The sequence below is a fragment of the Silurus aristotelis genome, assembly GCF_946808225.1.
Source record: "Silurus aristotelis genome assembly, chromosome: 22".
Classification (NCBI taxonomy): Eukaryota; Metazoa; Chordata; class Actinopteri; order Siluriformes; family Siluridae; genus Silurus; species Silurus aristotelis.
Window position 1 is genome coordinate 2,220,383 of NC_139595.1, and position 15,028 is coordinate 2,235,410.

Genomic DNA, 15,028 nt, shown 5'->3' on the forward strand with positions numbered 1-15,028 from the left:
GGGGCTGAGGACCAGTGTCCTCAACACATTGAGCGGTGAGGTGCAAACCTGGTGCAGACGGTGCAAAGACAGTACACGACGGTGCAAAGACAGTACACGACGGTGCAAAGACAGTACAAGACGGTGCAAAGACAGTACAAGACAGTGCAAGGACGACACAGGACGGTGCAAAGACAACACAAGACGGTGCAAGGACGACACAGGACGGTGCAAAGACGACACAGGACGGTGCAAAGACAAATACACAAAACAGCGCCGCCAGTAAACCAGTTGTATATTACACACTGCAGTGTTTAAAAGATTAAAGTGAACATTGTATTTTTTTTAAATGTAAACAAAATGTTGCGCAATAGCAGCAATCCGATGAATAAATAAATGCACTACAAAGTGTGTAAGATAAAAAATCTGATTTATTGGCTGAATCCTAAATAAACATCATGTATAAGAGGATGATCTTTTCTAGTGTAGATATATTTACAGGCCCGAATCCCAAATACATAAAGTGTAGGTACATTCCAAAGTGAGTATGATCGCCACCGCCATGTTTCCGCTTTATAGGCTGAATCCCAAATATACATGTATAAGTGCATAAAAAGGGTGACTACTTTTTTCAATGTAGATATAAATCCAATTTACAGGTTGAATATTCCAAAAATACATAGTGTATAAGTGCACTACATTGGGAATATAATATAATTTTTCTTTCTACTTTTACATGATAAATTTTTTTTTTACATGATTTCTGTTTTATTTGTGAAATTCCAAATACGCATCGCATCATAAAGGCTATACGATGTGAAGTTTTGTACAGAGATTTAGTTGGACATGTATTTTCTTTATAGCCTGAATCCCAAATGAATAGTGTGTAAGTGCATTACAAAGGGTTTAAAACAACCACTTTTTGGACTTTTACTTTATCTCAGGGTTGAACCCCAAATACACATAACATATAGGTGCACTATATAGGAACGTGAGATCTCCTCTTTTTTTCTAGTGCTACTTATTTAAACACCTATACATGGCCAAATCCCAAATGCACATAGTGTACACTAGCAAAGTGCACCACATTTGAGTGTAAAATCATTCCAACAACAAAATATTTGTGCAAAGTGAAAGTTAGATGGGCTGAATTAGTTTTATAAGCTGAATCCCAAATCATCCCCCAATCACAGGGGATGCAAAAACTTTTCTCTATAAATGATTTCAGGACAACAGGATTGAGCTTACTGTATAAAATGCTTCTGTATAGGCTGAACCTTAAATAAGTGCCCTAATTAGTGTACTACTACACCACAACATACTCCTATACTCGTCATTAGACTTCCCTATTGTCCACACTAATTAATCCACTTATAAATAGGTGCACTATACAGGGTTGAGTGCATTATAGGGGGTTAGGGTACATGGTATTATAATCACTACTGCTGCATGTCTTAGCCCTCACGTTATAATACGTGTATCCAATTGGTTGTGTATTAACTTCGATCCTTAATACCACTCATAGGCTCTATTTTGTAGGCTGAATTCCAAATAAGCACCCACTTGGAGTGTCCTATAACCTTAATCCTGCACTATACATTAATCTGTATGCTTTCTTAGGCTACATCCTAAATATATTCCTACACGTATACAATGACGTTGGCACCTTGAGCATCCATGTACATTTCCATAGGTCAAAAGGTATTCTGGTTGAGTTCACTTGAAACATCTCATATAGCAAATCTCAAAAGTCCACCTTCTTTTTTTTTATAGGTCCACAATATAATGTGTATTATAGCTTCTATGTAGTGCCATAGGTTGGATGTACTCTAGATGGGTTCATACCACATCCAGAATTTGGAGAAAACCGTTATGACTCTGACACTGATTCGCTGATGAAATTACAGAGACGTGGCACTGCTTTGAAGCAATAAAAACTGCGATCTTGAAATGTTTAATGTTCATCCTAGATGCTCAGCGCGCTCTGCTGCTTTTGGAGGAATATCGCACGAAACTCAACAACACCGAGGACCGACAGCTGAGGCACTCCATTCAGAGGGTCATCGACATCTTCCAGAGTAACCTCTTCCAGGCTCTCATAGGTACCTTCAGTTTTTCCTTTCCTGTGATTTTTTTATTTTATTTATTTATTTATTTATTTATTTTTTCTCTCTGCCCACAATGAACTTCTTCATTCTTGGAGGTATCACTAGAACTGCAATGCAGCCTTCTGATTAAAAGTACAATTAAATTAGTTTCCTGTTTATTTACTAAAGATTCTGAACAACCTGAACTGCTATACTGATTCTGCCTTTCAAATAAGATGCAAATTCAAGCTGAAAATCTGCAGGCGGTGTTACTTCAGGTAATTTTGAAGCATCCAAAGCGACATGAAGATGAATTCTAGTGCAGAAGTTGTATTTTGGATTTCGATTAGGTAGATGAAGATCGGTTTTCTGACAGCGAAGGTTTATTTAATCAAATTTAAAAATCAATCAGTCGATTCATTTTTATTACATTTTTCTATATTCATTTTAAACAAATTTTTAAACCCTAACCCTAATTTTTTTCATTACATTTTTTACTTTTATTTATCATTTATTAAAAAAAAACAACAACAACGTTAAAGCTTCTGTCACCAAAACAAATTCCTTGACAAAATAAGGGTCTTTCTGATTCTGATATCTACGGAAGGAGTCTCCAGTTTCAGGGATTTGTAGCATTTTAGTGGCTCTGATTTTCTGATATTTTCAGAACTATGGAGTTTATGCTTTATTAGATAACAAACCAATCTGTTAGATTTTTTTCTTCATTCATGAAAGGATTTTGGTGAAGAAAAGACCGTTTATAGCTGCTATAACATAAGTGATTACACGAACGAACATGTTCTGCTTGTTAACTCTTTAGAGTTAATCTACATCATTAAATGGGTTTGCTTGATGAGACATTTCACCGTCCGCGGTCTGTGTTTAAACGCCAAGGTGTCGGTCATAAGTCACTCGTGCGGTGCAAATGGGCACGGTTTTCCGGGATTTTGTGCAGCCGACATGTTGCTCGTGTTAAAACCGTTCACTTTGAGCCGATTGTTGTAAAATTCACCTTTTCTCTTTTCTCCCACGCACTAGCGAGCACAGACTCGCCTTGTATGAATAATACCGGTTTATTCCAACAAACGTGCCGTGAAAAGCGAGCAGCAGGAATGTGGAGTGGCAGGTTCGAGTTCGCCAGAGGGTCAGCTTCCCATCTCGAATGGCAGCCTGTGCTGCAACTGCTTTTCTCTTCCTTTTAGATGTGACTAATAGCCAATTTAAGATTTTTTTTTTTTTTTAAGTGGAAAAGTGTTTCTCTTCTGCGTTTACCTGCAGTAAGTCACATGCTTGTGCAGAAGAGTTCAGGACCACACGCTGCTTTTGTTACAGAGTAACAGGATACTTGATTAGAACCAGCCAGGTGGAAAAATTTAATTCTGAACGCACTTTCCTTTTAAACTCAACGAAGTGCACAGGAGAGTCTCATGCACTGTTTTGGAAGTTCATTGATTTTATATCTCTTAATGCACAAAGTGGTGGATTGTAATGAAGTAAATGTAATTTGTTATTGGTCTCGAGTAGCTTTTTCACGTATCTGTGTTTTGCTGAAGTATTTCCATTCGGGGAGACTTTTACTGTAACACGCCATTTTATATATAAAAAAAAAATAAATCCTAGTCGTTCCTTTTTATTTACGAGCGAATAAAAACGTAACAGGTCAAACACGCAGCGAGCCACAGTTAAATGCCGTACATACAGTTCAGCGTCTGTTCAACAGCAAGCAGAGCGTTTAGAGCGGAAGAAACTCCTGACTCGAACATGGACTTATTTGAAGTATGGAGCATCCACCATCCTCCCTAATATGCTCCTGGTTGAAGTCTGGTAAAATTTTGACTTTTGGAACGTGTGTAGACACGGTGTATACTGTTTAGGACACGCCCTTAGTTCTAATCACCACTTCCTGCTTTCATGGCGTGAATTACCGATTATCGATTATCCGATGTTCTACTTGCAGTTGGTGTAATTCCTTTATGATATCGTTCTCCTCCGTGATGAAGACATGACGCATACTCGCTCTTCTACTTCTATACCGTGCAGCTCTTGCATCATAGATTTGAGCTCCAGTATCCCAGCTGCTGCATGCTTTCCTAATTCTTTTTAAAAGACAGACTCTGTGTAATCCTTCAGCAGGCTTGATTACTCCAGGACTAATCCCAGAGCCGCTGATTTACTGCTAAACGTGAATGCACAGCTCACTGCACAGCTACCGACGACCTACTACGTGTGCATACCGCAGAATGGACCACAAGCTCTGTTTGTTTAATGTATGGCCATGAAGGTGTCCGAGGTCTTTTGCATACCGTAACCTCACGTGACGAAGTGCAGGGTCAGAGTGAGCCGGGTCAGTCTCTGGAGCAGGTCCGGAATAGATAAGGATTAAAGGACAACAGCGTCTGCAGATGTCCTGGGATTTGATCTTATAGTCTTCTGAAGAAAGATCGTTTAAAATGGCAATGTTTGTTTTTTTTAGTTTCGTGCTGGAGATATAATCTTTTAAACGACCAGGATTGGGAGGTCACGTGTAGTACGTCAACGTCCTGTTTCGCCTTTTGGGGGGGGGGGGGGGCGTGGCCAGATATGGCAACGTATTAATTTTGCTGGCTTGAAGTTGTAGCCGCTGTTGTCCTACTTTGGTTACATTTAGGGTTGGAAACTTTCCCGGAAACTTTCCATGGGAACTTCCTCTGGGGAATTTGGGAAATATTTTAAGTTGGAAACTTTAAAGGGGAATTTTAAAAACTATATCATATACAAACATTTTGTTTGGTCAATAGCATGCAAACAAATAAAGTATAATAAAATATTAAAACTTTTGACTTTTATTTAATTATTGGTATAGATTTGTTGGACAGTATCTTACACACAGCATAACGAAGTTTTAAACATAAATATATAATATTATATGTAATTTGCGTTGAATACATGATTTGCAGGATGGACTTTTTCCTGATGATTATTTTGTTGCAGGATTTTAGAAATGATGCGTGTTGTGTTACCGAGGACTGTACAGTGCCTGTAGGGGGGCGTGGCCTTCGTGACCCTGTAGTAAGTCTGCTATGTGCATGTAATTAATGAAAATTACAGAAATTGCATTCAATTTGGCCTGCAAGATTCCCCGTTAAAGGCTCACCTGCAATTTTGTAAATTTCCAGTTTATTCCCATTAATTCCCATATATTTCTGTTTATTCCCATGTAAAGTTTCCAGTCTTGAACATTCCTGGAATTTTGCAACCCTAGTTACGTTACATTCATGTGGAAGCGGGCGTCATTTGGAGGTCATAAAAAAGTTCACCTCTACCTCCAAAAAACATATTGGACACATTTATTTTTTGAGATAAACGTGAAGTACACTGGAAATACATAAACCTAACAGCTCATGCAAGAGGCACAACTGAATCATTATCTCTCTCACACACACACACACACACACACACACACACACACTTTAATATCTGCGGATAGAACTTTGTGGAAATGTTTAATGGAAGTGTTTGTGGTTTCTAAAACCAGACTAAGGTGAATTTACACACGTCTGCTACACCATAAATAATGAGATATAATGATCATGCAGTCACTAATGAACTGCTGACAAACCGGATGAAAATCTCATTTCACACGACGCAGTCTGTTCATAATTACGCTTCGACTCCACTTCCTCACCTGGACATGTTTTTTTTCTTCACTCTTAAATAGCCATAAATTATTTACAGCTATTTTTTGTGGTAAATGGCAGAAGATCAAAAGATAATGTAAGTTCTGAAGACTTCATTAGTGTTTATGTACTGATGAATAAAGTTTTATGCAGGTCTGTATACTTTTAGGGGTTGAGTAGGTGTCTAAGGTCCATGTGAGTACTGCTGAAAAGATTCAAATCAGTTGTGGTGAAGAAGACGTGGCCTCTGTACGTGTGTGTGTGTGTGTGTGTGTTTGTCCCAGTGAAGGAGGTGGGACCTCTGGCGCCTTTTTTTGGCATCACATCATTTAACATTTGTCTTTATTCCAGAGCGACTTACAACGATCCAGTTATACAAGTGAGTGTAGGTCAGGATTAAGTGCTCCGGCACTGGCAGATTGGTGGTCCTGGGATTAAAACCCATGACCTTCGAAACAGAAGTCCAACATGTGCACCACTGAGCTACCACTCAACACCGCATAGAAGGCATGTGTGATTAAATTGGTGTGGCGTGTACATAAGCGTTTTCATACGTTTCAGTGTGGATGAGCAACTTCTGGAAAACGATTGACGTGTGGACACACATTTATCCGGCTTAGTTTAGACTTAGCCTTAATTTCAGTGAAGGAGGCGTGGCCTTGGGTATGTTGATTCACGTGAAGAAAGTGTTTCTATCACATTATAAAGAATGATAGGTAAATGGATCACAAGGTACCTTAAAAAAAAAAAAAGGTGCAAAATTTATTATTATTTGGTGTGTTGATGTTATTAATGGATCTTGGTAGATGTCAGGTTAAATCTCGGGGTATGGAGAAATCTGGGGGTGTGGGTGAGAAGGTGGTGATGGTGCTACAGCGTCGCTTTGTGACGAAGGTTAAGAGGTAAAACTGATCTTGTGAAATTCTGATCTTGTGGTTTAGAGGGCAATTTGTTCAGACATGAGTTCCAGCCGTGTTTTATGGCCAGCTTCACCACAGAGCTCTCTCCAGACGGACACCAGGAAACATGAGATACTGAAAAAGCCAGAAAGCAGCACACGGCGATAGCAAAGCGTTTGTTTTGACTGGAAGGGTGAGACTCAAGGAATTTTGTGGGTTGATTAAATTCAGTTAAAGGTCATGAAAGAATAATCCTATAAAAGAATAAACACAGTCCTGCTTTCGTCAGTTAAGTTTTTATTGGCACGAATGTTCTGACAATTAAACTTATGGAAATGTTTTGAATCTGGCTTCCTAGTGGAAAATTTGAATCGGCGAGAATCTTGCTGTGAGAAAACTCTTCCCATAGTGCCATTTTGACACTTTGCATAATACGATCAAATTGGACCCAGTCGTCCAGCCATCACAATTTTTCCTGCTTCTAACACGTCGACTCTGAGGACAAAATGTTCACTTGCTGCATAATAAATCCAACCCCCTAACAGGTGCCATGATGAGGAGATAATCAGTGTGGGATAACGTGTGTGAACATTTCTTGGCGTATGTGGCATTAAACGGAGCTCTTTGTGCCTGGGCTTGGTGAGAGCATTCGAACACGTGAGTGCAATCTGGATAGGGCTGTAAGGGATGTCCCTCATCATGCCGTCTCTCTGATCTTTATCCTGTTACACAGTCTGTCTGAGCTAATCGCTCGTTTTACTGCCGCAGAGCAGAAGCTTAGCTCCAGCGTGTGACATGTGGCTGCAAAGCCTTTCTGAACTGTACATAAGAATTCTTAATATGTCAATCCATCCGAACGTCCTGCAGCTCTTTGATGTTTTGATAGTAATTATAATTGACTGTCCAAGTTAAGCGTACTTCATTTCAGTTCCTCTGTGAAGCTTCCCGAGACTGAAACATCTCACTGATGCAGCTTTTATTAGTAGCTGTGAACCCGTGCTTCAGGAAACACCTCCACCCGTGTGCATTGCAGAAACCTTTACACTCGCGGCCCTGCACGTTCATGTGATCCTGGGTGTATTTTTAGCCCCGTCCCTCCTTCTGCTGTACATCTCTGCAGCATAGATAAAAAGCTGTGGACTGCTGAGGTCACTTCCCCCTTCTTTTAGAGAAGTTACAACTGCTTCCTTCTAGTAATGTGGTTTACACACCACACAGTTTTTTATAAAGAGTTTTTGAGCTTTTAGAAAGACTTAAAGTATTTGTGACGTCGCAGCAGCCGTGTACGACCTTTCTAAGCGCTTATAACAGACTAATAGCACTCTGTGTTTATAGCATAGCGCATAGCTACCATGTGAGAGCGAGAAAAACGACAGTCGTGTGTGTGGAGCCCTGAAAGCTCACCTGATTTCTAAATAATCAAAATCACGATTTTTTTTTTTCCCTTCTTCTGCGTTTTATTTAGTTCAAATTTTATAGGTTTATAGGTTCTGTGTTAAACACACGTCCCCTCGAACGTTTCTTTAGTGGCAGACATAAGAATAAAACAAGTGAAGGTGATGTGATGGTGATGCGGTCCAATGAGCCGCAGTCCAGACGGAATTGCATGGTGTTGAAAAATGCAATGGTTGCCATGTTGGTTTCTTTCACCCAGAATAAGTCTCCAAATTTCCCTGCTCTAAAACAACAAACCATTAGGTTTTGACTGCTAACATCTTCTCTCCTGTTCTCCGTCTTACACAAGTTCTGCTGTTAGAGATCTGTCCCTAGAACTCTTTTTAATCTTACAATAGAGACGTTCTCGTTTACTGCATTAACAGTTACTGATTGACGTCCGCGAGAAAACGATGTTAAATGTTCTAATCGTTTGTGAGAATTTTGAGAATTGATACTGTTTCTGCATTAAAAATACTTCCAAAACTTTCAGTGTGAATTCTGTAAAGCTGCGTTAATGAAATAAAAACGGAATTGAAAAGCAAGACCCTTCAGCATCGTGTTCTCTCCACCGTTCTTCTCACAGATATCCAGGAATTTTACGAAGTGACCTTATTGGATAATCAGATATGCAGCGAGCCGGCGAAAGGAAGCGGAAGCCCCGGGCCAGCCGCCATGAACCTGTGGGATTTCTCCAGCCTCCAGAGTCCCACAGGGACTTCTGATACGATGCCCAGCATCAGCACCAGCATAGAGGTAGGAATGACGAGTGTTTGCGAGAGTGTGTGTGTGTGTGCGCGCTTCAGTGCGCAGTGTTGACGCAGCACTTGGAATACAACACTTTGTTTGGTGGGGAAAATATCGCTTTTATTTTTACAGAGCAGAAGTGCTATCACACACATATGTATATATATTTATACACACACACACACACACACTTCAGCTGTTTACAGTTCAGCCTTGTGAAAGAGTGTCTAAATTAAACCTGACTGGTGAAAAAACTTTTTTCTCTCTCTTTGCTTGCCATTATGGGACTTTCTAATCAACAATGTTGGCACGTTCGGATTGAGTAGGAGGGACTTCACAGCCTTCACAGCTGTCTTAAATACAAGCCAGATGGTTTAAAGGTCAAAAGGGCAAAAACAGCAGTTATATACGGTGTAGTGTAGATCTGCAGCTACACCTTCTTTACCGAACACACGAGTACATCTGCAGAACCGTCAGAATTCACCAAAGTGTAAAGTCTGTCGAGTATTGGTGTGAAAACACACACACACACACACACACACACACACACACACACCCTAATTCTCACTGTCCACTGACGAGAGTTGTTCTAAGATTAGGTTTGACTTGCAGTCTCTGGCTGCTAACACAACGCTGTCACCAATTCAAACCTGATGACATCTTCATCAAAACACTGTGGCAGCAAACACACACACACACACACACACACACACACACACACACACACACACACACACACACACACACTTACTTCTAGGTCCTGAAACAGTACTTCCGTAACGAGATTTGTCTCTGTCTCACAAACTTTGAAGCGGACTGAACAGAATCTCAGACGTTTATTTTATTTCATTATAATAATCTTTGACAAATCACAGCAGATTAAGTCTTTACCTACATCTGTTTTGACAGCTGAGTGTTCAGGGTTATGAATATCTAACGTCACCTATTCGCTGTGTCATAGAATCTGGAGAAATGTGTGGCTTTTTCTTTTACATTGTGTCGATTTTATTGACATTGACTTTGTTGAATAAATTATGACCGAATTATTATTTTTTGGGTAAAAATTAAAAAGACAAACGTGGACTGTTTTGTCAGAATTGAGTCCCATATAAAGCTACATCTACATTAATCCGGATAAATTTCAAAACTGCGTTTTTGTCTAAAAACAATCCGTATCCACACTATCGTCTTCAATCGTTTGCCAAAAAGTTGCTCATCCACAGTTAAACGTGCTGTGTCATTTCCATCTGGAGTTTATTTAATTTCACTTAAATTTAATTTAGGTGGACCCACAGTGAGTTGGAGGTGTTGCTGCGAGTAACACAGGAGTATAAAGTTGCAAAAGCGAGTGAGAATATAGACCGGGAAACGCGTCATAACAAATACGCCAAAATCTTAAAAAAAAAACTATCTTTTTGATGTTTACACAACATTTATAATAACGAAATGACAAACTTGCTGTACAGTCCACCATCTTGGCTGAATTTGTGACTAAAAGGTATTTTCGAAAAGACTCTGTTCACTGAACTATGCTTTCAAATTCATCCACTAAGCCATTAATCAACAAGGAAAGAGGGACAAATTCTAATTTTCTAATAACAATTTTCTTGAATGCAGAATTAAGTAAATATACGACATCATTCACTAATCTACTAATGAGACTTATAATATACTTTTTCCAAAATTATTATATACACTGTATGGACAAAAGTTTGTGGACACCTGACCGTAAAACTGCTTTCTAAACATCCAATTCTACATTTAGATCCCTTACTGTTATAATATCCTCCACTTTTCTGGAAAGATGTTCTAGATTTTGAGGCGATTCACTCAGCTACAGTGGTGTTAGTAAAGTCAGGTACTGATGTAGGTGAGGAGGCCTGGGGTGCAGTCATCGTTCACATTCATCCCAAAGGTGTTCTCAGAGACGTCCTACACATTTGTGTTCCTACAGGTTTGTGAAGGTACTACATTTGGCTGGAAAAGTCAGGTGTACTAATCCTTTTGTCTTTTTGGTGCATATTCGATCACAAGACTTTATAAAGCTTTGGTGTAAACGAGGAAAGATCAGTGCTGCCTCTGGAAGCTGTAGACACACAGACCATGCATAACGCATTATAACATCATGAGCGGTGAAGTAAATAACACTGATTATCTCTTCATAACGGCACCTGTTATTAGGCAGCGAGTAAAAATTTTGCCCTTAAAGTTGACGTGTTGCTTTACGTTTGAGCTAGTTTGACGAAATCTCCAAAACTGCAGCTCTTGTGGGATGTTCCTGGTCTGCAGTGGTCAGTATCTATCAAAAGTGCTCCAAGGAAGGAACAGTGGTGAACCGGCGACAGGGTCGTGGGCGGCCGAGGCTCATTGATGCACGTGAGAAGCGAAAGCTGGTCCGTGTGGTTCCCATCCAACAGACGAGCTCCTGTAGCTCAAACTGCTGAAAAAGTTCATGATGTTAATGCTCAGGTCACGACAGTTTTGGCAGCAAAAGGGGACCAACACAGTATTAGGCAGGGGCTCATAATTGTTATGCCTGATCAGTGTATTACAGAGAACTTGCAATGCTAATTTGCTCGTAGTCTGTACGAAGTGAATGTAGCGGGCATGAAACAGACATCCAACCACCAATTTCCTCACGTTTATTCATCAATTTGTTAGAATGTACGAATGCATTTGAAACAATTGTTAAAAAATAAAGTACTCTGGAGTAAATCGCATTCTGTAGGCTACAGTTTGGTTACTATTTTTATTTTTTTACTTTGAAATGCTGGAAAAAACGAAACGCCCACAAACTACAAGCATCATTAGTGACTCATGTGAACACGGGGCTGTTTCTAATGTGTTTAACTTGTTTTATAGGTAATTGTAGTGCACATTGAAAGAAGAGTTCACTTGTTAGAATCCTGTATTAGATGTTAAGTGTGTGTGTCTTTCCTTCCGTTAAAATGTATTCTTTCTGTTTCTCTTCCTGATACGAAACTGCTAATCTCAGGATTCTCCTCTTCTATACGAAATCCTCCATGTGCTTGCTAAAGCCAAAGCGTCCTCCGACGAGCTAGACCGAGTAAGTACTGCCTCCGGCTCGGCGTCCCACACGGTCGCATGCTGGGCATGCCGTCAGTCTCCTCCCGCTCGTTGTTGTCCTGTTCCCTGGAGATGGGTCGCTATCCGTCTCTCTCTCTCTCTCTCTCTCTCTCTCTCTCTCTCTCTCTCTCTCTCTCTCTCTCTCTGTCTGTCCCGTCGCAGAGAGACTCATGTGTCTCCGTGCCTCCATTCATCCGGGCTTGGGGGGGGGGTTGTGTGTCAGAGCCACGCCCGCTTCCCTCCGGGGTGGGAGGGTGATCTCTCACGGCTTTTTCTTCAGCGGGTGTTTTGTTTACAGCATTCAGTCTATTTATTTATTTTTCTTCAGCACTCATTCCATGGTTGTCCTGGTTGTCTGATGTTCTCATCTAGCTCATAAAACACTGTTACTGACCTGCATGTGTCCTACATGTGTAAGGGTGTTAAATATGTTTATATGTAATAGAGGTGTTAAGGATTTAAAAGAGCTGGAGCTGGAGCCTTCTTCTAGACGTCTAGTCTCCGGCTACGGCAGTCCTGCCGAGTTCTATGTGATTTGTGTAGTTGTTTACCTACAAATACCGCGAAATACATTATATGGACAAAAGTGTGTGGACACCTGACCACAAGATGTGGGGTTTTTTTTTCTTTTTTTTTTTTAATAAGCATCCCATTCCACATTTTAATTCCCGTTCGCTGTTGTAATACAATCCACGATTCTGCAGAGATTTGTTTATTCAGTCAAAAGAAGCCTGGAGTGCCGTTCCAATTCATCCTAATATGATTGAGGTCAGAGCTCTATAGCAGGAGATCTTCCACACACTTCCAGTCGGAAATCTGATCTTCATGGAGCCGGCTTTGTGCACAGGGGCACCGTCATGTTGGAACAGGTTTGGGTCTCCGAGGTTAAGTAAAGTGAATAAAATGTTGTGCCGCTGCATCCGAATGTCCCATACGGTTACGTTCCTCCAAGTTTGGGAAAGAACCAAATATAGCTAGAAAAGCCAGGTGTCCCAATACTTTTGTAGGATTTATTTCCGCTTTGTTGTTTATTATTTTTCTCAGCTTTTTGCACTTCTAATATCATTTGTTGCTCTTTGACTGTATTGCCACTGTAAAGCCCACTTACAGATGTTCTGGTGTTCAAGATTTTGAAGAACAGAAAGTGGTCGTGTTGTGAAAAATAAAGTTTATATCGCCAGCTCATGTGTATTTAAAAAAAAATAAGTCACATCACCCTATTTATTAATGTAATTAATTCATCGATATGGGATATATATTTTTTTATATATAGATACAGGTTTGCTAAAATTTTGCTAATTCCTTCACATAAAGATCTTCTCACATCCTGGAATGTGTAGAAGATCTGAGTTCTGCTGGGCAGAATAACGTGATCAAATATTTATTCTCGTGCATTAGAGACGTGGCAGATTCAACCTACTTAGTCGGTATTACTATTTTATCACTTTATTACTCACCTTTACTTTGTGTGTGTGCTGAAGCAGAGTTCAGGAAGGGACAGTGTAACAGTGTTGCGTTGCATTTCCAGGTTGTGTTTATGGTTTATTATGATTTCATTGTCCAGGATTTACTTATGAAATGGTGCCGTGTCGTGTCCAGGTACGCATATGAGATGCGAGTCGGAGGCTTTATGGTCATTAGGGTTCATTTCATTTTCAAGTCTAAACTTGTGAACAGGAGTTTAACTGTACACAATCTGACACAATCGTAAAAAAAAACAAAAAAAAGCGTGACAAACCAAATAAAAAAACCCGTCAAAATGAAACCTCAAGTTCGCTTTGTCGAATTGAAAATCCATAACGTCCTCTTTGTCACGTTTTCGTCTTTTTTTTTTTTTTCTTTTCTGGTTTTATCATCAAGGCATGTTATGAGCAAAATGAATGATACAAATTGTTTTTGTTTGCTGCTAGCTACCGTTAATGGAAGAACTCGAAGGTCTGAACGTGTCCGGGATTAATGACGTAAAACTTTGGACAAGTCTTTATCGTGTGTGTGTGTGTGTGTGTGTGTGTGTGTGTGTCAGTCAGATTTTACAGTCGTACAGTCTGATATAATGACAACTGAGATCCTACAATGTGTCATGGGGATTTTATTAGTAAAGTCTGAAAAACAACAATCGCAAAATATAAAAAATCGCACTTTGTGCACTCGCCATAATAAGAGGGTGAGTGCAGATTTGTTATTATATTTTTCTTTTATTTTTTTATAGGCACATACCTTTTTGTACATTATGATTTTAATAAAGACTTCTCACTTGCAAGTGTGAACAGCCAAAGGGACAAATATATACATTATTTCAGGCTTCTTTTCATTATTGTTGTTGTTGTTGTTGTTGTTATTATTATTTTTATTGTTTATACACTGTTCTTTTTGCCAAATGTGTGTGGAAACCTCAACACACCCAAAAGTTCTTCTTTTCCAAACAGTTGCCACAAAATTGAAAGCATATAATTATGGAAAAATATTTTCTGTCGTTTTGGGATGACGACGAGTACAGTGGTGTCTGGAATCTTTCGTGATGGCTGTGATGTTGAGTCGTTTAAGTGTCATATGCATGCTATAACATGTCAATGATCTCCAGCAGTGGTGGTGCTACTGATATTACTGCTATTAGTCTCGTTTAATATGAGATATTTGATGTGTTGTATTTCATAACAAATCAGATGAATCCTGATCCTTCTCGTATCTTTGACTAGGTGAGACAGGAGATAAAAATCCAATCTGGCAACACATGCAAATGCCAAGGAGTTGTGTCGTAGCCATGAGCGCGTTTTTTTTTTTCTTTTTCCTTTTTTTTTTTCCTCCCCTTCACTCCTCCCAAAATCCCCTCAGTGCTGGGAAGTTTTTATGGTGCTTCCTCGACTAACAGGCTTTACGGTTAGATGGAAGTGGTGGGTTTTTCACTCATTCTCTCTCTCTCAATCTCTCGTTCGCTCTTTCTCTATCACACACACCCACTCACACACACACACACACACACACTCTCTGAAGAAACGAAGGCATGAAATGAGATGCTGAGGCCGAGCCCTGCTCCTGTTCTGTCCCGTGCGAGAAGATGGACTGCATTTGTCTCGTTACCACGAAGGTAAGCCCTCGGCCGCGTCCCAAACCAAATACTTCAAAGTAGTCAATCTCCATG

At 39.9% G+C, this 15,028-nt stretch overlaps 1 protein-coding gene across 38 annotated transcripts in view; it reads left to right on the forward strand.

Moving 5' to 3' along the window:
- dlg1b (discs large MAGUK scaffold protein 1b) overlaps positions 1-15,028 on the forward strand; it is a 73,472-nt gene that overhangs the window by 1,387 nt on the left and 57,057 nt on the right. For 16 of the 38 annotated variants that reach the window (XM_083525049.1, XM_083525027.1, XM_083525038.1 and 13 more), the window contains exons 2-4: positions 1,950-2,081; positions 8,642-8,811; positions 11,798-11,869. In XM_083525049.1, coding sequence (XP_083381175.1) covers positions 1,950-2,081; positions 8,642-8,811; positions 11,798-11,869 — 374 coding nt within the window. Of the gene's footprint in view, positions 1-1,949; positions 2,082-8,641; positions 8,812-11,797; positions 11,870-14,249; positions 14,975-15,028 lie in introns of those variants that run through there. The other 22 variants (XM_083525064.1, XM_083525028.1, XM_083525030.1 and 19 more) reach the window with 4 other exon arrangements.